Source organism: Mixophyes fleayi, chromosome 4, assembly GCF_038048845.1.
Source record: "Mixophyes fleayi isolate aMixFle1 chromosome 4, aMixFle1.hap1, whole genome shotgun sequence".
Lineage (NCBI taxonomy): Eukaryota > Metazoa > Chordata > Amphibia > Anura > Limnodynastidae > Mixophyes > Mixophyes fleayi.
Genome location: NC_134405.1, coordinates 51,638,601 through 51,666,280, shown reverse-complemented (window position 1 = coordinate 51,666,280; position 27,680 = coordinate 51,638,601). Strand labels below are relative to the sequence as shown.

At 40.8% G+C, this 27,680-nt stretch overlaps 1 protein-coding gene across 3 annotated transcripts; it reads left to right on the top strand.

Moving 5' to 3' along the window:
• ASH2L (ASH2 like, histone lysine methyltransferase complex subunit) lies at nt 1-22,545 on the top strand. 3 transcript variants are annotated; one of them, XM_075206996.1, is made up of 16 exons: nt 4-234; nt 1,953-2,019; nt 2,716-2,858; nt 2,952-3,040; nt 4,491-4,585; nt 6,852-6,947; nt 7,206-7,301; nt 7,435-7,507; nt 11,682-11,772; nt 12,582-12,799; nt 13,000-13,167; nt 17,502-17,695; nt 17,784-17,876; nt 20,343-20,441; nt 20,671-20,730; nt 21,529-22,545. In XM_075206996.1, the coding sequence occupies exons 1-16, from the start codon at nt 134-136 to the stop codon at nt 21,634-21,636; spliced, it is 1,791 nt and encodes a 596-aa protein (XP_075063097.1). In that variant the 5' UTR covers nt 4-133; the 3' UTR covers nt 21,637-22,545. The 3 variants fall into 3 exon arrangements, with proteins under 3 accessions (XP_075063098.1, XP_075063097.1, XP_075063099.1); XM_075206998.1 differs by lacking the exon at nt 4-234 and adding an exon at nt 277-297; XM_075206997.1 differs by lacking the exons at nt 20,671-20,730; nt 21,529-22,545 and adding an exon at nt 20,579-20,664 and having other exon boundaries at nt 1-234.
• The last annotated feature ends 5,135 nt before the right edge of the window (nt 22,546-27,680 follow it).

The window sequence follows — 27,680 nt, the reverse complement described above, 5'->3', positions numbered from 1 at the left end:
GAGATGAGGAAGCACATCGCTTGCTCTCACCAAAGATGGCCGGCACAGCTTCGCTCGCCGTGTGCGCAGCCTCCACCGGAGCCCCGCCCCCGTCTCCTCCCAGGGCAACGGGCACGTGATTTTGTGTATCAAGATGGCGTCGGTGGCGGAGAAGGAGGGTACGGAGGTGGGAGGAGGAGAAGGAGGAGGCGGCTGTGGGTCTAGCCCGGGAGGAGGCGGGGATAACCGGAGCAGGTGAGCACACAGGGCCATTAATAGTGAAAGGGGAGGGTCGTGATACACGTGGTCTCCTGTGGGGTGAGCTGTGCGGGATTTACTAATGAATGGGTGTCAGGGTGGGGGCCTGTAGCATGTACCTGTCTTACACACACCCCTGCTCCATGTACCTGTCTCACACACACGTGTTTGTTCTCTGATACTTCTTTCATGCATGGTGTTTACCAGGCTCTGCATCTGTTGTGGAACTACAAGTCCCAGCATGATGTTAAAGCCTATGTCTTAGTTAGGAGGTCTCTGGCTGACAGGGCACATTGGGGCACAACATCTGTAGAGCCGGTGTACGGGTAGGCAATTTTTTTGCACTCCACCTGGTGTAGAACTATAAGTCCCAGCATTCTTTTTAACTCCAGCTGGACAACCAAAGGTATATCTGGAATAAAGGGCTGTTCCAGACACCTGTAAAGTCCTCTTACCTTCCCTATGTATGAAAAGTGTACCCAGTTATCAATGTTAGGGCTTGTATGTTAGTATTTTCTTAAAAGGACCATGCCTTGATGTGTATATAAAATAAAGTAATTATTATATGTTGCACCACAATAAGTGAGACATGGAGACAGATGTTTTGCAGCATAGCCATGAATTATGATTAATTTTCCAAGGATACCTCTATCTTGTATCACTATAGGACAAAGCCTGTAGAATGTCTGTTCTGTAAGAACATGTTGTGCTGTAAAGTTTATAATGAACTGCAACCAGTTCTATGTTGTGTTATGGCGTTTGTTTCTTTCTGGGTTTAGTGGGATGATGTAAAACAAGCAGTTTATCTGGCATATTATAATCTAGTATGGAGATTGCCATTTATCTTGGGTAGCATATTCTTTGCAATGTTTGTTTGTTTTTTTAATCAAAATTGCATATGTGCAATGCTTCAGATGAGTCATACACCCACTAAAAAATATTAATGGAAACTGGTCCACAGGTATATGCCTGTAGCAACAAATCAGATTCAAGTGTTCAATTTAGAAAATGAAAACAAGCAAAAAATGTCACTCAAAGGTACCAGGAGCTTTTATCTGCACACCAGTGATTTTGTTGTGGAGTTTTGTTCTCTTTATTTTTTATTTAAATGTCCCCAACTGTGCCTTTGTTCTGCAAATAGTTTTCAACCTAATGGGTAAATATATCAAGCTGTGTGGAGCTGTTGCTTCTTGCAATCAGTCAGATTCTAGTTATTTACTTAGTACAGTCTATAAAATGACAGCTAGAATCTGATTGGTTGCTATAGGCAACATCAACACTTTTTCAAACCCGCAGTTTAATAAATATACCCCTAAGGCTCTTTAGGTGGATTTTCAGAACTAGGTGCAGAGTGGTTTTTCAGGGACTGGGGTGTGGGAGTATGCTTGGAAATGCAGTTGGATAATTAGGCGCACTTGCTTAATAAGTATCAGTGCGACGCTGCATTTTTTTTTTCTGGTTTTATTGATATTGTTAGAGTAATACAATAATATTCAGGTTAATTTACTTTAAAGTAAATGTTACCAATTCTCTTATGAGACTTTTACAGTTAGTCTCAAAAGTCCAGGATTTCAGTGGGAGTTTGTTTAACTTGTAAGAATATTAATTCAGATTATTAGTGTAAAAAAAACTGCTGGGTCTGTACATATTGCCGGTGATAGTGGGGTTATATTCTGAACAAACGTCTATATTACTTACTCCTTGTTTGATTACAGTGATTCAATTCATCTGAGCTCCGCAGCTGGACTGGATACTGAGTCTTCCAACGAAAAGGACGCTTTGGTATGTAATTTTCCGGATTTTAATTTGGTGATCGACGCAATGAATTATGAAGGGTATTTGAAGTTAATGGTCATCTATAGATTGTAGGTTCTTTAGAATATATCCCGTTTGTCTCTGATCCTTATTGTGGAACCTTTTTTTTTATTTTTCCTTGTGCTGTAAAGCGCTAAACCCTCCTGTACGCTATAAGTGTATTTGAAGTCATTTTCAATGACTAGAAAGCGTTTTCTATGACTTGTAGAAGAACTGAAATAATCGTTTGTTTGTTGTGCTACAGAAGACGTTTTCTTTATTTATAACAGAGCTGGATAAAGGACGTCATACTTAAGGGCCAGTCTGATAAATCTAGAAGCCCATAGGAATGTTACTGATTTAAGGACTAGTTTGGAGGCACAGAATGTGTCAGTCACAGAGAGATACAACTCAGTCTATTGGGCTGTCTCTTCATTATGTGACTGGGTATGTTACGAAGAGTTACTGTAACCTAGCTAAGTCCATGTGTTGTCGCTTCATTAGCCAGACTGTTTGCTTTCTGTGTATACTTACTCAGATTGCTGGTAGAGGATACAAGATTATTCTCAGTCTTGCACTTCTGAGGATAATAGGAGGCATGTTGCCTTGATGTGAGCCTGCCTTGTTCCCTGTGAGCGGAGTAGAGATTGTAATGAATAGCTCATAATGTTTTATCTCTTCCAGGACTCCACTGCGGAGGGTGAAGTGATGGACACTCAGCCTGGCTCCGTGGACGAGGACAACGGGCGGCAGTTAGGAGAGATAGAACTGCAGTGTAGCCTTTGTTTGAAGTGGTTTGGAGCAGAAACATTTGGGATAGATACCACGTATGTGACCCCATACTTCGGGATCTTTCACATGAACTCCGTAGTATAGACAGCTATGGGTATGCCTTATAATGGACTTTTCTGTATTTTTAGGTCTTGTCTTCCTTTTATGACGAACTACAGCTTCCATTGTAATGTGTGTCATCACAGCGGAAACACCTACTTTCTGAGAAAGCAAGCCAGTAAGTGATCAGTAATAACTCCCAGTGAAATGTAACATTTGTCCCGTTTATTGTGCATCTTACAACCAATCATGTTTTAGCAGTCTAGTGCAGTCAGGCTAATAAAAGCTAATATCTGATTGGATGTTGTGTTTTCTAACACATAGTTTGCTTTGCACTCACATTATTTCCGAAGCTCTATGGGAGTGAATTTACTAGAAGTTAATTTTATGCCAGTTTGACAGATGTACAGTATGTCTGTGTCCAGTCAGTTTTTGGTTATTTTCCTGTTTTGTCTCGCTGATTAGACAGAATAATACAATTGCAAATATGCCAATCGTTTGGAAGTCACACATACCCTCAATCGGTATTAATACTCCCACTTATTCCAATTTCTCATCGTATTGGTTGTTGCTGACATATTAAAATTTACACTATTGCTTTGCTACTGTGCTGGTGAATCCACACGTCACATGCTGAATCCCGATCACTGTATGTTTACTGACGTTAGAATTAATGATATATGTTTGGAATATTCCACTTCAATAATTGTTACCTTGTATAGCCCAGAAAATACGAAGAAATGGGAGAGAACTGCATCCCATGCAGAATAAAAGGAATTGTGCTGTTCGGTTGGCCATTAATTGTACAGGGCCAAATATTTATAACCTAGCCCAGTAGATTCCAAACTTTTTCAGGTCAAGGCACCCTTAGGGTCTCCATAATTTTTTCAAGGCTCTCCTAAGCCAAAATAATTACAGAGTAGTCACCTGCCATGCTTACCACTGGCCCTGGCACCCCTGTGAGATCGCCAAGGCACCCCAGGGAGCCGTGGCGCACAGTTTAGGAACCACTGATAGCCTTAGGAAATTAAGAATGGTTGGGAACTATGTCGTTATTATTGTTTCCATCTCTGTAAAGATGCAGTGGATCTGCATACAGCAATTCCAAACCACTTAACAACAAACGCCTTGTACCATTCACAGTGACCTGGCCTAAGTCACCAAGACAGTATGTTTAACTTTTTACAGCTAGGAGAAAAGCTACAGAGTAAACAAGTGATACTCCATAATGACCTTATCAGAATCAATAAGACAGCAAAGCATACTTGTGTACAAAATTCTAATGCAATTAGATAACCTTCATGTTAAGTATAAACTGTACATAATTTCTATTATGGTCTCTATAAATGACGCTTTTAATGCGGTTTTTTTCTTCGAGCAGTTCAATACAGATTTATGCTGCTTTTAATAGTTGCATAGATTTTTATTGGACTGCTCTGATGGTACATTTTTAATCCCTCCCTTCCTCGCCTCCAAAAAAAAAAATAGTACTGGTTAAAGAACTCTGGAATAAATGGCTATCTAGTCTCCATGGGAGTAGTCTGAGTGGCGTTTATACATGCACACATTTGTAATTTGGAGAATTTTTTTGTCCAACTAATAGATGTTTTTAATATTTTATTTTGTAGACTTGAAGGAAATGTGTCTTACTGCTTTAGCAAATCTCACATGGCATTCCCGAAACCAGGAGGAACATCCAAAGACTATGTTTTCCAAAGACAAGGTAACATTGACATTGCTGGTTGATGTTCTATTATACTCTGCTTTAGAACAGACCTGACGGGTAACGTGTTCAAACAGATTTTCTGTTTTGAATACCTAAAACCACTTGGGGCAAAATTTATTTTCTCAAATTGACCAACCTTATATTGACCATTCCTACATGTTGCTGGTAAGGGAACGTTTATTTTAAAACGTTTGCATTTTTTTTATTCAAGATTAGTTAATTTTTAGGTGCATTTCACTAGGTTCCAGCGCCTATTGTAGTCATTCTTCAAGTCTGGGGTTGCATGTGCAGGAGATGTGATGGGCAGTGTTAGAGTAACATGTGACGAATCACAGAAATATTTCAGCTCTGGAAACGCCTGCATTTTCATGTGTAAGTTTTAAGTGGCATGAGGCCAATAGCTTGCAAGTCTGGGCCTCTGAACATCAATGGTAGCAAAGAGTAGTGATTTGATGGTCCCGTCGAACTAGTATAGGAAGATTGAAGTAGGAAATGCACCGCCTATATAAAACAAAACTTCTACATCTAGTTTCTTCCTGACTGCAGAGATAGTGGCACAGCACCTGACCTCCCTCACAAATAATAATTTACAGGAGCTAATTCTCTCTGGGAGTTCTCTAGAACGCAGATGTGACAAGTTGAAAGAGTTTGGTAGAAGTGAAAATGGGTGATCGTTGTACTACTGTATAAATCTATCATTAAAAAACCCTCTAAATAGCGCAGTGAACTTGTTCCGTGAAGAGACAGAGGTGACCCTGTAATTACTTGAACCATGTTTGAAACCACTGATTTGGTTTTTACATTTGTACAAGCTGTAATGTTATCTTTTACTAAACGTTTACACCAGATTTTGATCAATCTGTATAAGCGTTCCACCTCCGGCGGTACTTGGCTCTACGTAGCAGGAGCGACTAAGAGGTTCTTTGGGTTTTCAGTTAGAGCAACTGTGTTGAATCTTCTCTGCTACGGAGCGAGAGCTGAGCTGTGTCAAAAGAGATTGACAGCCGAATGGACTTGATGTGAGTGCTGGGAGCCTGTTAAATACAGCAAATAGTGGGGATGGGCCAACATAGTAGTATCAAGAAGGCAGGGGAGTTGGTAAACTTCTTAAAGAGTTAACTCCCATTCATAACAGATTTCTCCTTCCCCCATACTCTTTACAGTTTATTATAGAATTTATTTGCAGTATGTGATGGTGCACACTATAGCCCACTGAACTACACTAATCCAGTAAAGCACTGTAGTATGAACAGACACTTTGAAAACAGATCTGTTAGTTGGTTGTTAGGCTGAGAAGAGTGGAGCTCCTGTGTTTTCCCCTATTATTTCCTAAATCAGCCAGCACTCTGTAGGGTTGATATGTTTAGTCTATAATAATAATCACCCGTAAAGATAAGAGGGAGAAAATAAATATATTTTTTATGGATGTTACCCTTTAACAAATGTCAGGATATCTGGTCTACTGGCTGTATACCTGTGTGGAATGCACCATGAACGTCTCAAATCATAAAGAGACCTCCGGGCTCTGTAGCCTGTCCCTCTTTACCCAGTACTGCTAATGAGGGTTCAAACCGTACACCTGGACAAATATCATATGACACTAGAAACAATGGTTCTATAAATAAGAACTCGCCAAAATGGCTATAACTCTGTTATACATATGTAACACTGTATGGCACAGGGGAATTAATATAGTAATGTCAGATGTCTTTATATCTGGAACCAGAAGACTCACAATGAGCATCATCCTTGTTTCACAGAAGCCCCTAATCACTCCTGATAAAATTATTAAAAATGACTAAACTGCGGGTTTGAAAAAGTGGAGATATTGCCAATGGCAATCAATCATATTCTAGCCGTCATTTTGTAGAATGTACTAAATAACTAGAATGTGATTGGTTGCTATAGGCAACATCTCCACTTTTTCAAACCCGCAGTTTAGTAAATATGCCCCCTAGTCTCTAGTGTTTATGGCTGTGTTTAGGGATATTGTATGGGGGGGGACAAGTATACAATAAATGATATATAGTCACATGGTAATGTCGAAGATACGTCAAGAAAGAGGCACTGACATTTTTCCTAATGAGAGAAGGTTTTTGACAGGCTGGAAGTCGATTGCTTATGCCTGGGATCCCAATCTCATCACAAACCTGATCTGCCCCATGCTGTTGTACATGACACTCATTGCTGTCTTATTATGGCATCAGATAACAGTGAACTTATGGAAGTTTGGAGAATAATATACTGTTTTTGTGTTCTGCAGGATATAATTCCGTTTATTGATAAGTATTGGGAGAGTCTGACTACACGACAAAGGCCAGGGAAAATGACATGGCCAAACAGTATAGTGAAGACTATGGTAAGTCTTACCTATGTAACATAGCAGCTATTGTGGCTGTACTCAATACATTGCCTTTTGATTTGCTGTAAAACATGTACAATAACAAAGTACCGTTGTATAGCTGCCGTAAGACCTACGGACGTTTTACTGTTTACTTAGAGCTGGAGAACTGTATTTCTGCATGTGGAGATCAAGCCTAGGCAATGCTTCTACTCTGACACTTGTGTAGTAATTATTACAGGATGGTCATGTTGATCTCCATTGTGTTACTTTCAGACTAAAGAGCGGGATGTATTTTTAGTGAAGGAGCACCCGGACCCAGGCAGCAAGGATCCAGAGGAAGATTATCCAAAATTTGGCCTCCTTGACCAGGTGACCTTTTTGGGTTGCTAGTGCTAGGCAACATTGAGTACTGATATGGTTTGGGATGTTCTCTTTTTGTATGTATCAGATTTTATTTTCTACAGGTGCATCTGGTTTATGTCTAATTTCTCTTTTTTTTTAGGATTTGGGAAATATTGGTCCAGCCTATGACCAAAAGCAAAGCAGTGCGGTGTCCACTGCCGGAGCTTTAAATGGTGAGGATACTTCTAATGTATGGAATATCTCAGTATTTCATGGCTTACATCACAGCTACATGCCTTGCCTGCCTTTAAGATGGTGAATAGGAGACTTAGGGGTAAATTGATCAAACTGCGGGTTTGGAAAAGTGGAGATGTTGCCTATGGCAACCAATCAGATTCTAGCTGTCTTTTTGAAGAATGTACTAAATAAATAACTAGAATCTGGTTGCTATAGGCAACATCTCCACTTTTTGAAACCCGCAGCTTGATACATTTACCTCTTAGAGTTAGTAATATAAAATATCCTGATGATATATTAAAAGTTTGGAATCTCTTATATGGTAACCTGTTATCCAGAGAGACAAAAACATTGCTGCTGCTGGGTGGTAGACATATACGTAAACATGGTCTAGTACCTTTTCTCATTCATCCATTCTGGGGGACACTGCTACCATGCGTTGTATGAGGGGAGCGTGGAGTTGGCACTTAATTGGTTAACTTTGTTAAATTTTTCAAGCTGACAGACCCCCTAGTAGCTCCTCTGTTTTAGATTAAGAGCCCTAATAGTTGGGTTTTCTTTTGCTGGTTAGTTTTCTTTCATTTTATTCATTTATTTCATTTATTTTTCTTTCAAAACCTAGTGGTTCTTGAATTCAGGTAGCGTGCCCTATAAGAGAGTGCGCGCTTCCTCCTTATACTGCCGCATTAGAGCTGTCTTACAGTGAGAGCGGGCGGCTCTCACTGACAGCACCGGCAGTTTTCAGTGCTGACTGGTGGCTTAATTAAGCCGCTGTTACACTGACATTTAGCCGTTATACCAGCGCTGCCATAAGGCAAGGCGTGCTAGTAATCGGACCGGCGGCCATCTTGGGACCATACCAAGTTCCTCCCTCAGTAAAGGAGGGGGAAAATCCTTGGTATCCAGGCAGAATTCAGCCATGTATTTAGCTGAGGGATTGCTGCAGGAGGCTTAATGGAAGAGGCTCCAGCAGAGGGGTCGCCAACAGAGGAGCTTTAAACTTGCGGGGGCAGAACTAAAGAAATAGTCGTCCCCCCTTCCATGCACAGGAACTTGGACTCTTCCAGGGGTGCTAAGATATACCCGAGAAATCAGCAGACTCTCAGGCTAACCACTGCAGACGCTGCTGACAGACTCCTCTCCTGTAGACCTGTCTTAGACTGTTGGAATTGGAAGGCTAAGTATTCTCTATCTATCATTGTATGCTTCAATACTCTACTAATATACCCCTAATAATAATACTGTGGTACATTGTGTGTGTGTATGTAATAGGGTTTTAAAAGGATCTTCTTTTGACTACCTGTCATAGATTAGTTGTATCGTTCTATACAAAAACTCCCTCTCTGACTGTCTGTATTGTATTGTACACTGAATACCTAACCACAAAAAAAAAAAAGGGAAAGGCTCCACGTGCAAAATACTTTACTTGTTCCAAATGTAAGGCTGTTACCTTTTGGACAACAGGACCCAGGGGAGCTCTGCATGGACTGCGACATGGGGGTCCAACCTGCGCAGGCCCAAATTAGTGTACCACCCCTCACGAAGGAACTGGTTTGTGCATCTTCTCTGTCACAGTCTGTTGCAACCTTTGTTCAGTTGCCGCGGTTCTCCCATCCACTTCAGTAGCTACTGATCCCCCCCCTGCGTCAATTACCAGTGACGACTGAGATGGGAAATTAGGGGAACCAGAGAGGAGAGGGGTTTTACTCCAATCTCTTTCTGGTTCCCAAACCGGACGGCTCATTCAGACCCATTCTAAATTTAAAGTCGCTGCACCTTCACCTGCGGGTGGACAGGTTCCGCATGGAGTACCTTCGATCAGTAATAAATGGGTTTAGATGGCGTCAATAGACATCAAAGACGCCTATTTGCACGTCCCCATTTGGGTGGGACACCAACCACTGCTTCGTTTTACAGTACGTTCCTTGCACTACCCTACAGCCTCTCATCTGCGCCAAGGGTGTTTGCAGAAATGTCGGTCAGGGCGGCCTGTCTTCACTCCAAGGGTGTGAGGGATGGTTCCATATCTAGACAACTTGCTAATCAAGGCTTCTTCAGCTCAGCTGCTAATATGGCACCTGGCTCTTACCATCAGCATATTGAAGCGTCATGGCTGGGTAATCAATTGCCATAAATCCCAGTTGGTTCCCACCAAGAGGATGACCTTCCTGGGACTCCTAATGGATTCCAGCGTATTTTGTTATATTTCTTACTCGTTTTCTTGCCTTTCTTCAGGATGCTTTGGAGGTAGGACTTCGTTTAGCCTCTTTAAAGGTGCAGGTCTCGGCTCTCTCTATGTTTTTTCATCTTCGACTGGCGGATATGCCGGATATACAGACTTTTTTGCAGGGAGTTCTGCTTATACAGCCACCGTATATTCTGGCCACTTCACCTTGGGATCTAAACTTGGTACTCAATATGCTGCAGGGACCACCTTTTGAACTCTTGCAGTCGTCCGATTTTCGTTTTCTCTTGGAAAGTAGCGTTCCTGTTGGCTATTGCTTCGGCTCGCAGAGTGTCTGAGCTCGGGGCTCTGTCATATACAGAAACTTATCTGGTCTTTCATGAGGATAGGGCGGTCCTCCGTACGTGCCTTCCTTCCAAAGGTGGTCTCTGCTTTTTATATTAACAAGGAAATCGTAGTTCCAGTGTTCAAGGAGGTAGCGTCTTCATCTGGAACTAATTCTATGGAGTTTCTGAATGTGGTCAGGGCTCTCCGAATTTATGTCGGGAGGACAGCCCAGATTCATAGGACTGATTCATTATTCGTTTTGTTTGATTCCCATAAACAAGGATGGCCAGCTTCAATGCAAACTATTGCCAGGTGTCTTACCTCAACCATTAGGCAGGCAAATGTAAATGCAAGGAGACCTGTGCCAGATAGGATTGCTGCCCATTCCACCCGCTTGGTGGGGGCTTCTTGGGCGGCGAGAAATGGTGCCTGGGCAGGCCAGCTTTGTAGGGCAGCCACCTGGTCCATACATTTACAAAATTTTATCATATTAATGTCTTTGCGTCCTTGGATGCTAGTTTTGCCCGTAGTGCTCTACTGGCAGGGCTTTCAGAGCGGTCCCTCCCTTAGGGGGGCTGCTTTAGAACGTCCCCATGGTAGCAGTGTCCCCCAGAATAGATGAATGAGAAGAGGATTTTTATACTTACGATAAATCCGTTTCTCTGATTCCATCTGGGGGACACTGCGTTCCCTCCCTTCTGCTCTTCTGGTGTGTGCTCTTGGTTTCTTTGACTTCCCTTCCTTGGGCTTTATAACTAAACTGAGGTGCTACTAGGGGTTACAGAGTGGAGGGGTCTGTCAGCTAGGTACATTTTAACAAAGTTAACCAATTAAGTGCAAACTCCACGCTCCCCTCATACAACCCATGGTAGCAGTGTCACCCAGATAGAATTGGAGAAACGGATTTATCGTAAGTAAAAATCCTCTTATCTTGTCCCACTCAATGTAATTTGCTAGATTTTATGGCAAACCGCTTACCAGAAAACCATGTGTCCCAAGCATCTTGATATTATATTGATATTATATTATACAGGCAGAGGATCTATTCTGTTGAGCACTTGGGGCAAAGGATTTTCCATGAGGATTATTTTTTTTTCCCCTCTCCATAATTTGTGGCACAAGGATTAAAATATTCTGCATAAAAACGACCACTTTCTTCACACTACTGCTGTCATTCCCCTCCTTATTAGATTGTTTAGCAGCGCTCCTCGCAGTGACTATAGGAGGAAGAATTCGGTGATCGTGTTGCTATACATCATTTTCATAGAGAAGAAGTTGGGGGGGATTCGGACCTTTATGGACAATGGGTTTCTGGATAAGATATTCCATAGTTGTACATTATGACTGCATTATTAAAACATACATGCATTTCAGTTCTGTAAAATGTACCATTGTATTATCATTCCCAATAGAATCTGAGAAGTAGGAGACCACAAAACAGATTGAAACCCCACTTGGTGTACTAACCCACAGGTTGCACACCTCTGCTCTGAGCAATATGCAAACCAGTGGACATTTCAGTCCTGTAGCCCCCCCAGACTTTTCTGGAAGACTGTTTCTGACACAATAATTCTGAATATTGTATGGTATTGAGAATCACAAGAACCTCAAGAGAGCCATGTTGGCTAACGTGTGTTCTTCAATTGTTTGATTTTTAGGGTCAGCGGCAGCCAGCTCCGCAAAAGGTAGAGGAGCAAAGCGCAAGCAACAGGATGGAGGATCCACCAGCACAGCCAAAAAAACCCGCAGGTACAATGTCTGTACAGATTCCTGGGTGTATGAAGAAGTGTTGGTGTATTACATATAAGGTGCCAAATATATACTGAAACACATTGTTGCCTTGTCCTCTGTGTGAGCTGACTAAATAGCAATGGAAAGCCAATGTGTTCAAAGTGAGACATGTCCCGCTTACTACAATGACCAAGTCATTGTCCAGTTGTATTCTGTGTAGGTAAAGTACATTCATTCAGTAAGTGAGTTGGTGACATTTTTACTTGTAGATTTGTTTTATGTATTTATTTTTTATTCTTTCAAATAATGAAGAAAATTCATATGAACATATTCTACAGTAGGATATATTTCACAGGATTCCATATAATCCCCAAAATTCATAGGCTTATTAGTAAGATCATCCTAACTAAACTACTCCATGCTGAATGTGCATTTAATGTATTTGCGTAAGAGGAATTTATTCCACATAAGTTACAATGTCACTATATTGTCTTAATATAGATTTGATAATGAATTAATGTTCATGTAAACTGAGCAGTGAGTGAAATGACCACTAGATGGCGCATGATGCGTAACTGGTCCTGACATACAGGACATAATATTGGTGTTCAAATGTGCTAACCAATGGATGCATATATTGTATTGAGCAAAGTGGGACAGAGTTCTCAGCATTGAGGTACATCACAAATGTTTTTTTGGGGGGTTTTTTCAGCATTAAAATATTGCTCAGGTCATCACACACTGTAGAGTATAGAACCCTCGAGAGGCAGTAGGCCCTTTCTATTATGAGTATATCGATATTTGTAATGTGATGCTTTTCTTTCCAGTGATCCCCTGTTTGCAGCCCAGCGCCTTCCACCTCATGGTTACCCACTAGAGCACCCGTTCAACAAGGATGGGTACAGATACATTCTGGCAGAGCCTGATCCACATGCACCCGACCCTGAGAAACTGGAGTTGGATTGCTGGGCTGGAAAACCCATTCCAGGAGACCTGTACAGGGCTTGTCTATATGAGAGGGTGCTGCTTGCCCTGCATGACCGCGGTGAGGAGGTTTTCTGTTCTATACATGGATAAAATCAAATCTAAATCATTAAAGAACTCCTGCACATATTGCTAGTATTTGTAGTAGTGTTATCAAACATACAAATTCACTGTCTCATGTTTTTCACATCCTATTGCTTCAACCCTTATTTATCCATTTTGCATAGATTTGTGCAGTCACGTAACAAATTGTCTCTTTAGCTCCTCAGTTAAAGATCTCTGACGACCGTCTGACTGTTTCGGGAGAGAAGGGATATTCCATGGTGAGGGCATCCCACGGTGTGAGGAAAGGGTCCTGGTATTTCGAGATATTTATTGAGGAAATGCCCACGGATACGGCTGCCAGGTTGGGCTGGTCTCAAGCACTAGGTAAGGTGTTTTAAGGGTCATTTCAAAGGAGGACTTTATTTGGGATATAATGTGGAGAAACATTGGTTAAGGCGCTTATGTGGCCCAGTAACTGCATATAGCCATTACCATGACCTCTGACTTTCATGATGACCTGTTTTATACCGTCATCTCGTCGTCTTACGGCTCTCAGCATTTGTACACTTAGCAGTCCAACAAGAAAGTTAAATTGAGGTACTTCAACTTCACTGAAGCATTTTGTAATACAGCAGGATGTACAATCCACACATAAAACTTACAAAGAAAGGGAAAAAGAAATGAAAAGGTCACCTCATAGGTTTAATTAATACTATAGTATATCTAAATGTAATTTGCAAGTATCGGTTAAAGCAGACAGAAGACCTGTTTTGTTTGTTTGTTTTTTTTCTTTGTTTTTCTACTTATGATATAAGCAGCATAATTGAGCGGCGTGATGTGTAACTATAGACCAAAGTTTTATGTAACAAGTCATGATGGCTACAAACTGTAGCATGTGCAAGTTATTAAACCCATATCCTGTTCCATTACATTATTTGGAATACTGGCGAGGCTGAAGCATTTTTATTACAATATGCAAATTATAGGAACTAATGCAGAGTGGGAAGTGTGCCAGTCTGCGTATTTCCAGTTTGCGTGATGTTGGCGCACATATATGCGCTTACGTAGACTTGCCTGATTCAGACACTTATGCCCACCTGCGTCTTGAGAGGCGGGACGGGGGAGGTTTCTAACATTGGAAAAGTACTGCAAAGGTTTGCTTGCACAAATGTGGCTCATACAGGCCTGTAGAAACACGCATGTATGTCTTTTCGGAGGTGTATCTTTAAATAAAATGCTAGATCTTAGTAGAGATTGGTATAGATTGGTACAGATGCTGGTTATGTACTACCATGAATTCAATGTAGAATCACTAGAAGTTTGGTTTGGGTTCCAAAAATACACACAAGAAGGAAAATAATTAGTAAGGAAAACAGAACACACTCTGGCTGTACCCAAGACTGGAGAGGACCATAGCGGTCACAATCAAGGATCCCCCGGAGGATGGTGGTAAAGGGAAAATAAAACTGATTCATCATGTCCTTGCTCAGTCACAAGAGAAGACTATTAAGGGTTTTCATTTTGCATCTGCTCAGACAGAAATTATATTTTGGAGGACTTGACTGGCTAAGATAAGTGTAATCATATAATTCTTAGATTGAGTTCATATGGATTATAACAGCTCAGAGAATACTGCTCAACAGACAGATCATAAACCTGCACCCACATGACTACTTTATTTTTCAATTCGTCATTGTGGCCATTAAGATTTTAAACCCAGTGAGGACCAGGACATCCTTACAGAGGATGTAGGAGTACGTAAGTTTTAATAATTTAGACCAACCGGGGAAGCAATGTAGTTATTTGGACTGTGGTTTTGTTTTAGGTTTTGCTTTTAACATGAAACTTACTCTGGAACGTGGTACACATACTATTTCCTATCTTGATTTGAGGATATCTGTGATGGAATAATTAAAAAAAAAAAAAATCTGTTTTTCAAAAAACGCTCCTATAATCAGTGTATTGAATGCTAGGGGTTCCCATCTGTGACAGTGAGTGTCATTTGCACAAGAAAATCTGTGTGACAGAAGAAATTGTTTTGACTTGACCTTTAATATAAAAACCAGAAAATGCCGCATAGTGGAGAAGGGTTATCGTAACGGGCCAATATTACCTATAATAAGTATTTGTTTTATAAGATGAAGACTTAAGACCCTTCCTTGATGATCTTGTCTGTTTGGGATGTAGAAATGGCCCCAGGCTTTATTCATTATCTTGTGTGTAAAGCTATACCACGTGCTCGCTTCAGTGGTAAAATTGGTCGTCGTTATTGATTTCGTAGCGCCTGACTTAGTCCACATTTATTTTCAAAATTGTTTGTTTTGTTTCTTAACCATCAAATCATCGCATCAGATATGAATAATCATAAAATCTGTTGGATGTCCGTACTATACAATTATCCCTCAGTGTTAGTGATCCGCCACACTTATGAATAATAAGGTCTTGACAATTGCCAAACTGGGCCATATTAAATAGCCTCTGAGTGATCTGATTAAGGTTATTTCAACAATACAGTCAGAAGGTATGTCAGCTAACGTACTGTGCTGTGTGTTCTCAGCTCAAACTGAGAGAGATGTTTTAACTTCACTGAAATTTAATAGATGAATGTTTTTTTTTATCACTTAATAATTTGCTCAATATTTATTTGTGAATAGATCTACGATATAAAAACTGTTTCTTGATGGATAGTCGTCAACATCATTTTCCTTGTAAGAAATTGTGTAAATGAATGGAATAGTGCTTTACCTCAATTTCCCACTGCTGAGGTCAGGCCATAGCGGGATGTAGCAAAAAGTTGTTACAGAGACTGATGCATCTATCCGGCCAAGAGATCTGTACAAGGCTAATTAGAGGCCAATAATTCCAGTATTGGTTACTTCTTTAGATGTATAATTCCCATCTCTCCATCCTTACATTAGGTTGGTCCCATAATCAAATCCGCAAGATGAATTTAGTGACCACCAGTATCTTTTGTGTTTCACAACATCAACTAGTTTCTTTAGCAGTGCAAATATTACAATCGTGATTTAAACTTTAGATTGTAGAGGAAGCAGAGAGAGACAATAAAAATATCAAAATTAGTCCAGTGGTAAAACCTCTAAAATTATTTTACAATTTTAATTCCAGGCTACAAGGACGGGCACTTTGCCAAGGTAATTTGGGCATTAGAGTGGGTGCCATCTGCTGTAATAAGATTGTACGTGGGTTTAGTGTGTAAATTTTGAAAATCCAGGGACTTAAATAAAGGATTGGTGTTTACTTCATATAAACCTATGTTTTGACCACTGCATTAACTGTAATATTAATATACCACTTATCACTGTGTAGCTCCATTTTACTGTCATTATCTCTATTATAGTTTTCACATCTTGGCTTCTTTATACGTTTATACAAAATAGAGACACTGGTAGATATAAAAATAAAGAGATGAATTATAATAGATATATAATAGATAAATAGATGATGATAGTTAAAAGATAGTTGATTCTGATTGGCTGAGTCATTATTTAACTAGCCTCCTGGTGTCCCCTTTCCTATAAGATTCCAGCATCTACAGGCGGAACACTGGCTGTAGACAGGTTAGAATCGGCTGCAAGAGGACAACACGTGTCCCAGATCTATGTCAGGCAGCTAAACTAGCAATGTTGCATAGACTATGCTACCGCTGATTGAATCACAGCATGTGCCCACACATTTGCCCGTCTTTCCAATTTTGTTTTATTTCTGAGCTGCTGTGTTGTGCTTAGTCACACAGAGTACAGTTACATTATTGAAACCTGAAATTTAGGTCACAGGCTGCAGATTAATACTGTAGCGAACTCGTGTTACATTTTGGATGATCTTATAACTTGCAGGTAGGACTCGGCTATTTCAGTTTGTCCTAATACTATACATGATTCACTTGTAACCAGATGTAGCAGCCAAAAATTGTTACATATTGCATCAGCACAGGGCTGAGCTACATCCACAGTCCACACTACAGTAGTGAATGACTTGTTACATGAATCACGTTAGCTTGTTTAGAAGGAGTTATATTTACACACATCACTCCACTCTTTTAGTGTAGCGAAGTGTGTAATGTGCAGACAGGAAGGGCTGTGTGCTTGAGTGGTGGGGGGAGATCCCTCCTATGAAATCTAGTTTTGCAATTTGTGAGGCCCCTTACCCTTTGTGTTAAATGGCAGCGACATTGCATATCAAACGTAATTGAAAACACATACTAGCAGTTGAGTGGGGGGATTAAATAGAGGAGCCTCCTTTAACCCCACTGAGCTCACTTGAGGTTTTTGGAACAGGCATCATCGTTAAAACCTTGCCACAATACAACCTGACTGCAAGTGCAAATTGTAGTTGGTATGGGGTCACTGGAATCAATGTGTTCCATTCCCAGACCTGCTTTAACAGGCTTTTACTATGGGTAAAGGGCCTTAGACTTGTTGCTGCCCTTTTTTATTATCGTAATTTAACCTAAGAAGTTTTAAAGTAAGCTCACAGTTTTGATTTTGTATTTTTTGTTTTGTTTTATCCAGTGCCCAGCTACCTTTTTCTTTCATTCATCGTCACTTCCCTTTTTTACACAATGTTCTGGTCTTTGCACCCACAAAGATTGTTGGCGCATATGGTCTTTGAGTTTAGACCTTTTAGTATTGCTCTCCCAATCCAGCGAAAGTCCAGTTATGAAGAATGAGAACATAAGTGTCCTCTGCTTGTCCATTCAGGTAATCTCCAGGCTCCGCTGGGCTATGACAAGTTCAGCTACTCCTGGCGCAGCAAGAAGGGCACCAAATTCCACCAGTCCATTGGTAAACACTATTCCGAATCCTATGGGCAGGGTGACACTCTGGGGTTTTATATCAGCTTGCCGGATGATACGGAGACTGCACAGGCGCTGCCTGACACTTACAAAGATAAGGTAGAGCATTACATTGTTACCATCCACAGTATAGAGAATGTGACTGGTTCATTCTTAAACACATCTGCTGTCCTTTGCTCTCTCTAAGGCTTTAATCAAATTCAAGAGTTACCTCTACTTTGAAGAAAAGGATTTTGTAGATAAAGCAGAAAAGAATTTGAAGCAAACACCCGGAAGTGAGGTGAGCCGTGGGCTAATGACTTCATTTTTTAATTTTTTATTTTTTTCCCCAAAACCCTAAATAAATTATCTCAAACAAGTGTATTTAATTTAGTATGTTGGAGACACTGCTACACAGCCTTAGTACTGTCTGATCCGCCCCAGGGCCATCTTTTCCATTGGGCACGATGGACAGGTGCCCGGGTGCCCCACAGGCAAGACTCTTAAGAATAAATAAACATGCAAAAATAAAATCCTGCAAAAGAAAATCTTCAAGGGTCACTGAGCGAGTACATTTAAAAAAAGCAGTGCATCGGGGCCCATATATATATATATATATATATTTTATAATATATATGGGCCCCGATGCACTGCTTTGCCCGGGGGCCCGTAATGTTGTTAAGATGGCCCTGATCCGCCCTCCTCTTCTGTGTCTGTGGCTGTTAGCTTGTATTCAATCACCAGCTGATGCTGCAGGCTTCTTGGTGTCGCATTGAGAGATGATTAATGTTTACTGCTACCATCGGAGACATGTTTGTGGCAGTAACTATTAGTCCTCACACACAGCTGTGAGGACGCACTTCTCCTACAAGATACTAAGGGTCTGATTCATTAAGGCCCGCAAAACTAACAAATTGTGCATTTGTATTTTTTTTAAAAAAAACTCGTAATTTGGGCATACGCACATCCATGGTCAACTACAAGTGGATCTGAACAAATGTCTTGTAGAATGTGTGTAGTTACACTCTGCCTATATGGCACTTGCTGTATTGAGACAGACACAACACACTGCAGGATGCAATCAGTATATATGTACAATTTAAAGTTCCAGCAGAATTCACAGGGGGAAAAAAAATATTCAGTTATTTTCACCTCTTAATAATATAGTTATTTATGAAAAACATTAACATCTGACCTGATGTAAGTGACACAACTGAAAAACACGTACCTTTTGAGATGTCCAAAGCTTGAGTCCGACACTGATGCTTGGCTCGCCCTTAACGTATACACGTAGTCAATGTACAGTCGGTCCCCTCCCAGTTTTGCCCATGAAATCGTAGGCTGTAGTGAGGGACCTTTGTGTTCAAAGATGAGTTGGATACAGTTGCTTTCTCTGGTGTATGGTCCGTTTCTGGGCATGCGCAGAGCAATTTAATGCAAAATACGGCACGTATCGGCATTTAAATTCCTTAATGTATCAGGTCCTAAGTTTGGAAATTGCTACCAGGATTCATAGGATCGCCTACAAAATGTATTTATTCGGTCACCATAGTAAAACAAAACCACAGACACACTTCTTGGGCAGCTATAACCTTATACAGATCTAAAGATGAAACAATACTTCAGCCTGTTGTATCCGCTTTATCTGGCACTATGTGGCAATTGTCCTATTTCATATAGCGGGTTATTCCAATATAATTTTCATTATGCACCATGGCTGCTGAGTGGAATGATCCTTTAAATTGACATTCTTTTTACTTCATACTCTTTCAGACTACATCTGTAGGTTTATTATAAACCTTTTATTTTCTATGTAATTGTGCATTGCTTGTAACTGGAGCAACAAATGCTCAATTTATGTTCTGTATAGATACGCTGTAATGGTACTATTTATTTTTAATGTTGTCTCTTTGTTACTAAACTAATTTCACAGCCAATACATTTACATACATATCAACAAAATAGATACATTAAGTAGCTGAAGTACCCAGCGTTGCCCGGATTTAAAGCTTCCAAGTTATTAAGTTATCAATGAATTTGATGTAACTGTCAACATTTTAAAAATAATTGGCAGCTTAGCAGCTCATCCAACACACCCATGATGTGGCTGCCCAGTGTAGTTTTTGTTTTTATATTAAATGTCATCCAAATCCATCCAGTGGAAGGCCCAGAACAGGCTCCCTGGATCACCGTTCTGGCCAGCGTACACCAACGGGAGGTCCGACGGGGACCTCATTCCCCTACTATGCCTTCTGGGATCCAAATGGACCACCTCGCTTTGGTTTCATCCCAATTGGTGCAGGAGTGTCCAAATGCCAGCTCAGAATAGGTTCCCCAGGTCAAAGTTCTGCCCACCATACACCAACGGGCGGTCTGACCAGGACTCTAACCCCCCTGAAACCTGATCAGGGTCCAGCTGAGGAAACTCCAGTTTGTTTCATCTTGGTTGGTGCACTGTGGTCTGAATGCATATCCGGACAGACACAGACCAATGATTTTTATATATGAGATTTGTTACTGAAGCCCAACATTGTCCCTCATTGGAGTACTTTATGTACAGCAAGGTTTCTCAACTGCTATACCTAATATTGTGGTTTTTGGGGGATAGTTGGTTTTGTTTTGTTTTTTTTGTTATGCAAACATGTCTCAGGACTTCCATTAATTTAAGTACGACTATAATGACATAGGTCTGAGAAATCCTTACATTAGGTTTGTGTGATTAGTCAGCGACTGCATTTATGTGTGTTTTTTTTCTTTGTCAATGCAGATTATATTCTACAAGAATGGTGTCAGTAAAGGAGTGGCCTATAAAGATGTTTTTGAAGGTGTATATTACCCTGCCATATCACTGTACAAGTGCTGCTCTGTAAGTATATATGCTGGATCCTGTTTCTGTTTTATAGAATTGTTTTTATTTATAAAAGAACAGTCTTTATCATAGAATTACAAATACACACACCAACAATTGTAAATTGATGCTGTAAACCGTTTTATATGTTCAAGATCACTGACCAATTTAATGAAACTCCGTACGTGAGTAGGACCTGAGGATAAAAGTTGTGGCTCATTTTCTAAATGCTCTATCGTTGTCATAGGTTTCTATAAATTTTGGACCCCATTTCAAACACCCTCCTAAAGACGTGTCTTTCCGTCCGGTAAGTCCTCATTCAGTAATGTCTGCTAGGCCTTCTACAACATGTAGCCTAGTCCAATAAATATTGCTTTGTTGTATCCTCTGCTGTTTAATACCCTAGATCAGTGTTGGCTAACTTGTGACACTCCAGGTGTTGGAAAACTACAAGTCCCAGCATGCTTTGCCAATATATAGCAGCTTATTGCTGGAAGGGTATGCTGGGACTTGTAGTTTCACAACACCTGGAGTGTCACAGGTTAGCCAACACTGCCCTAGATCAACGTGGTCGCTTTACATAGGAAGCGCGTCCAGTACTGGTGTTTGTTATGTTGTGATGACTGACGTGAAGCTAGGATTTGATTTCTTGGCTGGGAAATGACGAGAATGCGAATTCCCAAGTAACTGCACAACAGAGCTCTTTTGTGCTACAAGTGACATAACTGTCTGACAATTCTGGGACTACTCATTGACCGAGTACTAATAAAATCTGTAAGGAAATCCAGCACTGAAATGGTCCAGTAGTCCCTGTGCCCAGTTCTATAATGGAACTAGCCGAAACAGGAAGTATCTCAGCCAGCTGCTATTACAATCACATTTACTTATATAACGGATTAGATTTTCCCTCTTTTTAAGAGAAGGATTTTATTAAAAAACTTACAAGTAGCCCATAATGTTGTAGACCTAAACTGTAATCTCTGGGTTCTTTCCCAGATCCCATCCACCATGGGAAAGCTTTGCCAAACAGCTCCCAGCTGCAACCATATAAACGTCCTCTGGGTGGCAGCATTGAACTAAAACGTGTTTTATTTTGCCCCCATAGATGAGTGACATGGCGTGGAAAGCGGTTGTTGAACACACTTTAGCGGACGCTCTCTACCATGTGGAAACTGAGGTCGATGGCAGAAAGAGTCCTCCGTGGGAGCCTTAAGTCTTTTCTTTGTAAAAAAAAAAAAAATATTTTATTTTTTATTATGTTGTCCTCCGTTTTTTTTTTCCCCCCATAAAGAACACAGAAGTCACAGTACAAGAGTGGAGTTTGATGGGTCTTCTGTAACAGCCCATTCCACCTTGTGGTTATTCTGTCTGTATTGGTTTGTGGGAATGATGTACGCTTTCCTACTACTCAGGGTTCCGCTGTATACAGAGGGCTGCAGAATTAACCTCCTTCCTTTATATTTCCTGGGGTCGGGCAATATGGCCAGTATATTATATGAAATTAAGAGGACATTCCCCTACTACATACTTGCATCTATACACACATACTCATGCTATCTTGGGAGTGACCATATTGGAAAGCATTGGGGTGTAGGGGACACAGATTAAATACACAATAACATCTCCAGTGTTATTGTGAGGAATTTGGGATGGCTGAAAAGTGCGCCCTTTTTTAAATGGCTTTTAAATGGTACATATATTTACCAATGAATGAAAATGTGTATATCGTTTTATGAGAGCTACATAGCCCTATTTCATATGGAAGCAGTGTGTATTTAAAGTATACCGTTCCTCTAAGACTGCTCCCCAGGATCCATTGTGGTTGCCAAGTGAAGGCCCTGGTAATGGGATCTTAGAGCTGTGGCTGGCTCATTAAACAAATCCCTATAGAATAAACACCCCAAGCTGATGTGTGAATGTTACAAAGACCTTTATATTCTCAGTATCTCTGAGCAAGCTCTGCCCCAGGGAAATGATGGCAAAGTACCTAAACGCAACAAATGCCACTTTCCAGCAGGTCGCCTATGCTTCCCGGTCACTCTGAGACCTGAATCTGGTGTTCATTCAGATGTAAGTAAAATGATTGTTTTTAAATAAAAATAAAAAATATTATTTACAACCATGCTTGTTTATTGTGTATTATACTTCCAGGTCACCAGCTATGGCAGTCGCTGCCCTGTGACCAATTATTTCCAAACCTGCAACATGCATGCTAGAATGAGTATGTTTCACCTCCCTCCTCTGATGGGCAGTAGTCCTCCCTCCATTGGGATGAACCCTATTGCCGGCAAAGTACTATTCCTTACCAGATCATTTTCACAGACGTTATCTGGGGAGCCTGGGCATTGGACACAGTTGGGAATATTTGTGAAAGCTGGTGCATAGGAAAGGCTACTATTGGCCTTAGATCTGGATGAGAGAAAATTACAGAATCTGATTGGTTGATATTTGCTACAGCAGTTTTCTCCTTCATCCATCTGGGTACACACATTACTCTGGGATTAGACACCACTAACGGGAGACAGGACACTTTAAGAACAGATCTTGCGCTCCATCTATACTACCTTCACCCCTCCCACTGCCCATGTTACATGTATCCTCCAACACAGCTGGTTGTGGGCTTTGTCTGATCATCACTGGTCTTACCTGGTCACTGCACTTGTCAGAGCGTCGTTCAGCCTTATTTCTGTGTGATAGAGGAATAACTTCACCAACATACCCTGCCACTTTGTGATGCCTCCCTTTATGTCTCAGCACTGTTCACACGCATAGCAAGATGTTGGAGCTCCCAGTGCACCTACATGGCATTTTGTCCCCTCAACAACCACAGAGTTCAACCCTTAGAGTTAGCTGTCCCTTTGTGTATACACCAGAACGCATAGCCAATATGAAATACACAATGTATAGGATGGCATTACGTGGATAGTCGTCATAATCGACAGCAGCGATTTATGTAGGGCCACTTATACCGTAGCGCTGTACAGAGAACTTGCGTCAGTCCCTGCTCCATTGGAGCCTATAGTCTAAATTCACACACCCCCACCTTTCTCTCCCCACAAGAGAGACTAACGTCAATTTAATAGCAGCCAATTAACCTACTAGTATGTTTTTGGAGTGTGGGAGGAAACCCCTACAAACATGGGGAGAGCATACAAACTCACTCAGATAAGGCCATGTTCGGGAATCAAACTCATGACCCCAGTGCCGTGAGGCAGAAGTGCTACATTATGCAGCGTGACACTGCTATGAGTGTGAGCAATTGGTTTCATGACTACAATACTATTTGAGCATGAAACTGTGGAATTGTTCCTCATTATATGCCGTAGCTGTGTGGATTAATAAAGGAACGTGCGCCTATGGTGGTAGCTGTAACTGAATAGCATTGCCTTGTGTACAGGGATCCCTGAGGTGATCGACAGTCCCTGACCTGAGTTATGCTTATAGAGTCTAGTGTGTGTCAGTGGAGTACTGGGTGTACACACTTCTGTTATACTTCAGAAAGGCTTTTGTCTCTTCAACTCACACAGTAGACTTGTATCTGCACTACACCTCCTGTTTTAATAGAGCACTATTTTTGATCATATAGATCTATTGGGCCTGCCTTCGGATACTGGATCTCTCTAATGTACTATGCTGTGGGTAGCATTCAAAATTTCGCTCGTGAATACGGGTCATGTCTGCTTCCCATCACCCCCTATTGTTTTTGTTCTTTAGGTATCGGGGTGACTCAGGGTTCATCTTTGCTTGCGTTCTTTGGATTCCAAGGTGGGTATTGTCTGTAAAAGCAGCCTCTAGAACAGTAAGGGGTAACGTGAAAGAGATGGAGGGCCGCATGTGTGGCCCTCCAGCCATCAGAGTAAGCGGGGAGAGAGCAGTGCACCCCTCCTCCAGGAATGCAGAGTGACCTTCCTGTACTGTACCTATTGATATGTATGTTCTGTTAGGAGTTATCCACTCTGGTTTTCTTTTTATGGTAGTATTGCTTCCTCTTCTGTTAGCTTTATGTAAACTGAGCCTGCCTGGCAGTGGAATGGTTAAGATGACATCAAAGGAGAATTGTTCTTAAGGGGCCCTGCTTCTTGGTGGACCCAGTGTTTGTGGACCCCCCCCAACCCCCCGACTAAAACCCCATTCTGTCATGCTCCATTTGTATTTATTTTTCTAAATATTCGCCTCCATGGAGGTCCAGTCATGTGCCCCCTCTCATTTCATTGGGTCCTCAGGATCTCTTGCCAGCAATTCCTGGTGAATAGGATTTAGGAGCTCTCTGTAACCATGGGTGACCCAGTGCAGGACCACCAGTCTTTAAGGTACCAGTAGTCTGAGTGACAGCTGTAAAGATGGATTTGGAACGTTGTGCATTTCAAAATAAAGTACAGACAGACACTGTGATTATAAACCTTTTATTACAGCACAACTGTAGTAGGAAACATTTGTTTATGCAGCCACCGCTAGTGAGCCGCTCAAGCCCTGGCTTCTAGGTGGACAATGTGGGATGTTAGGCGATCGTTCTAGGCTGGAGAAATCTGACATAAACATTTTCTGTTTATATTACACATATCTTCATGCTATTATTACTGCTGACCCTGATATGCATCCTAATGAGAGATCCCTATTATTGTGTGTGTGTGTGTATACAATATGGTAAATATAATTATTAAGTGGACCCTTTACCTTTTTTACATACAGTGGAGGCTGCCATTTTATGAGCTGAACTATTATTTAGCATATCAACTGACGTAGTCCTGGATATCGACTACAGAAAATGACTGCCCCCTGTGTGTGTAGGTGATCGATCCACTTATTATTTCCAGAATGTAATTGTATGACCATTTTAGTTCAACAGATAAGGTGTAACCATACGTCGTTACCACTGTGCATTGATTTTCCACATCATTACTAAGAAAAAAAAATAAAGTTCAATCAACCAAAAAGTTAAATATATAAATAAATTACACAGCTCATTTCAGCTTGATCATAAATATTAAATAAAATATAATAATACTGGGTATCAATAAATATTAATAAAACACAGAACTAGGAACATGTGCATAGTTTAGTTCTAGTGTAGTTTAATGCACATGTATACAATATAAATGGACATTTTTATACTATATTTAGCCTACATTAATGTTTTCTGGCTGAGCAGGATACAGTTCATTTCATTACTCTCTGTGGAGTAGTTCCATGTAGCCCTTATATCATTTCTGATCCTTGCACTTAGTGTCCCTGTCACCTACGCATGGTGGAATCAGCCGTTTTAGTTATTAGCATGTATTTATATAGCGCTAGCAGTCTCTGCAGCACTCTACAGTTAGGAAGAAGCACAGCAATAAAACAAGACTGGGTATAAACAGACAAAGATAAGAAGGCCTTGCTGCCCAGCTTACAATCTACAGGAAAATAGGGGTTTGATAAATGAAGTTAAATAGCACAGCCTGCAAATTGGTCCAGCCAGACTGCAATGGGAAAAGTGCTTAGAGCAGTGGTTCCCAAACTGCCCCTAGGCTCCCAGGGCTGCCTCAGCCAGGGCCAGTGGTAAGCAAGGCGGGGGACTACTTGGTAATTATTTTAGTTTAGGGGAGCCTTGAAAAAGTTATGGAAACCCTAAGGGTGCATTGAGCTGTAAAAGTTAAGGATCCACTGGCTTAGAGCCAAAAGGCTGTTTGCGTATAGAACGAGAAGAAGTTTGAATGAACTGTATAAAGGTCTGGTAGAGTAGCTGAAGGAGGTTCAGATGAGAGGTGGTTTGGGATCTTTATAAACTAGTTACTAGCCTAAAGAGGTGAGTTTTCAGGGAAAATGTTTAAATGTTTATTGTCTGATTGTGGGAGGAAATTTCACAGAGTAGCTGCAGCCCCTCTAGGGAATGCTATGTATGTATGAGAAGTGAGTGATCAGCAGCGTCAAATGCAGCAGAGAGGTCCAAAAAGAGTTCGAAGCAAGCAGTTGTCTTCAGATTTAGCAGCAAGCAAATCAGAATGCAGTCAGTTCAATAGGAACCAGTGACATCACCTAAGTATTTAATGAACTGAACAAATCCCAGTGAACAGAAAGTCTGTGCACTTATACATATTGTCTCTGCTCACAAAATTAGCTGACACTGGTTGTATGCTACAGGTGCGCAAAGTATAAAGGTTGTTTTGATATTAATGCAAAAAAAAACAAAAAAAAACATGACAATGGGGATGTGTTGTTTAGCACATTCCCTCAACCCTACCTGCAAATAGGCTAAAGTATAGTTCTCTCTACCTCAGACCCAAGAACTGTCACTGGTTGTCTTTATTGTATTTATAAACAATATGTTTGTAAACTAACAATGACAGTGGAAGATCCGTAGACGGATCGTGTGATATAAGACTAACTTCCTGGAGCTAACTTACAAATCATTGCATAAACCTAGTCATAGGTATCAGTAGCAACAGTGACCCCTGCAGGCTATAGGGAAGTAGTACTATTCAACTTATTGAAGGGAATGTAGGCATCACAACAAATAAATATTAAATATATATAACGGTGATTCGAATTTATGTGGTATTTTAAGTGGACAATAAGGTTGCACATCATCTGCCTTCCCAATCTTCACCTTTCCACCCTGGGTTTTTAATTTGTCTGTTTTTTATTATATGTGGTTATACTGAAATCACCTACACATAGTGGAGGCAGTCTGTGGGCTGAAGCAATATCCATGAGAATGTAGTCTATTGATTCACTAGGTGCCATCGCTGAGGTACAAAGTGCCTGAGGTCTCAGTGATGTCACCACTTGTGGTAACATGATAGGGTATTAATCCAGGCCACAAACAAAATGGCTGCCTCCGCTCTGTGTACTTAAAACATACAGAGTCAGCAGTTATGACCTTTGCATTACTCCAATTATTTATGTGGTTACCTTGCCAAGAATAAGTAATCATGCCACCCATTTACCATTTGGAGGACTACATTTCTTCATGTTGCTGTATTTTGTATCATTAGACTTTCATAAAAAGAAGGTTTCTGGTTAGTTAACAATAAGATGGAAATTTGGAGCAAATGTGAATCAAAGATTTTTTTGGTTAATATATTGTCTCCCGTAGTTATAGGGAAATTACACCAAAACCATCATTCAGGCACACATTTCTTTACGTACTCAAAGTTATCAGTGAGTGGAGCAAACATAACATTGCAGCAGTAGACGATGTAACTCACAAATTGGACAGTGTTTTCTAAACATGCAAAGAATCCTATTACACATTGCAAAAAAGAAAGCTCCGCAAGT

Excerpts from the sequence above, each read along its gene's own strand:
- ASH2L (XM_075206996.1), top strand. The coding sequence starts at position 134 with ATGGCGTCGGTGGCGGAGAAGGAGGGTACGGAGGTGGGAGGAGGAGAA. Across the intron at positions 2,020-2,715 it reads CCAACGAAAAGGACGCTTTG|GACTCCACTGCGGAGGGTGA; the intron begins GTATGTAATTTT and ends TATCTCTTCCAG. Across the intron at positions 2,859-2,951 it reads ACATTTGGGATAGATACCAC|GTCTTGTCTTCCTTTTATGA; the intron begins GTATGTGACCCC and ends CTGTATTTTTAG.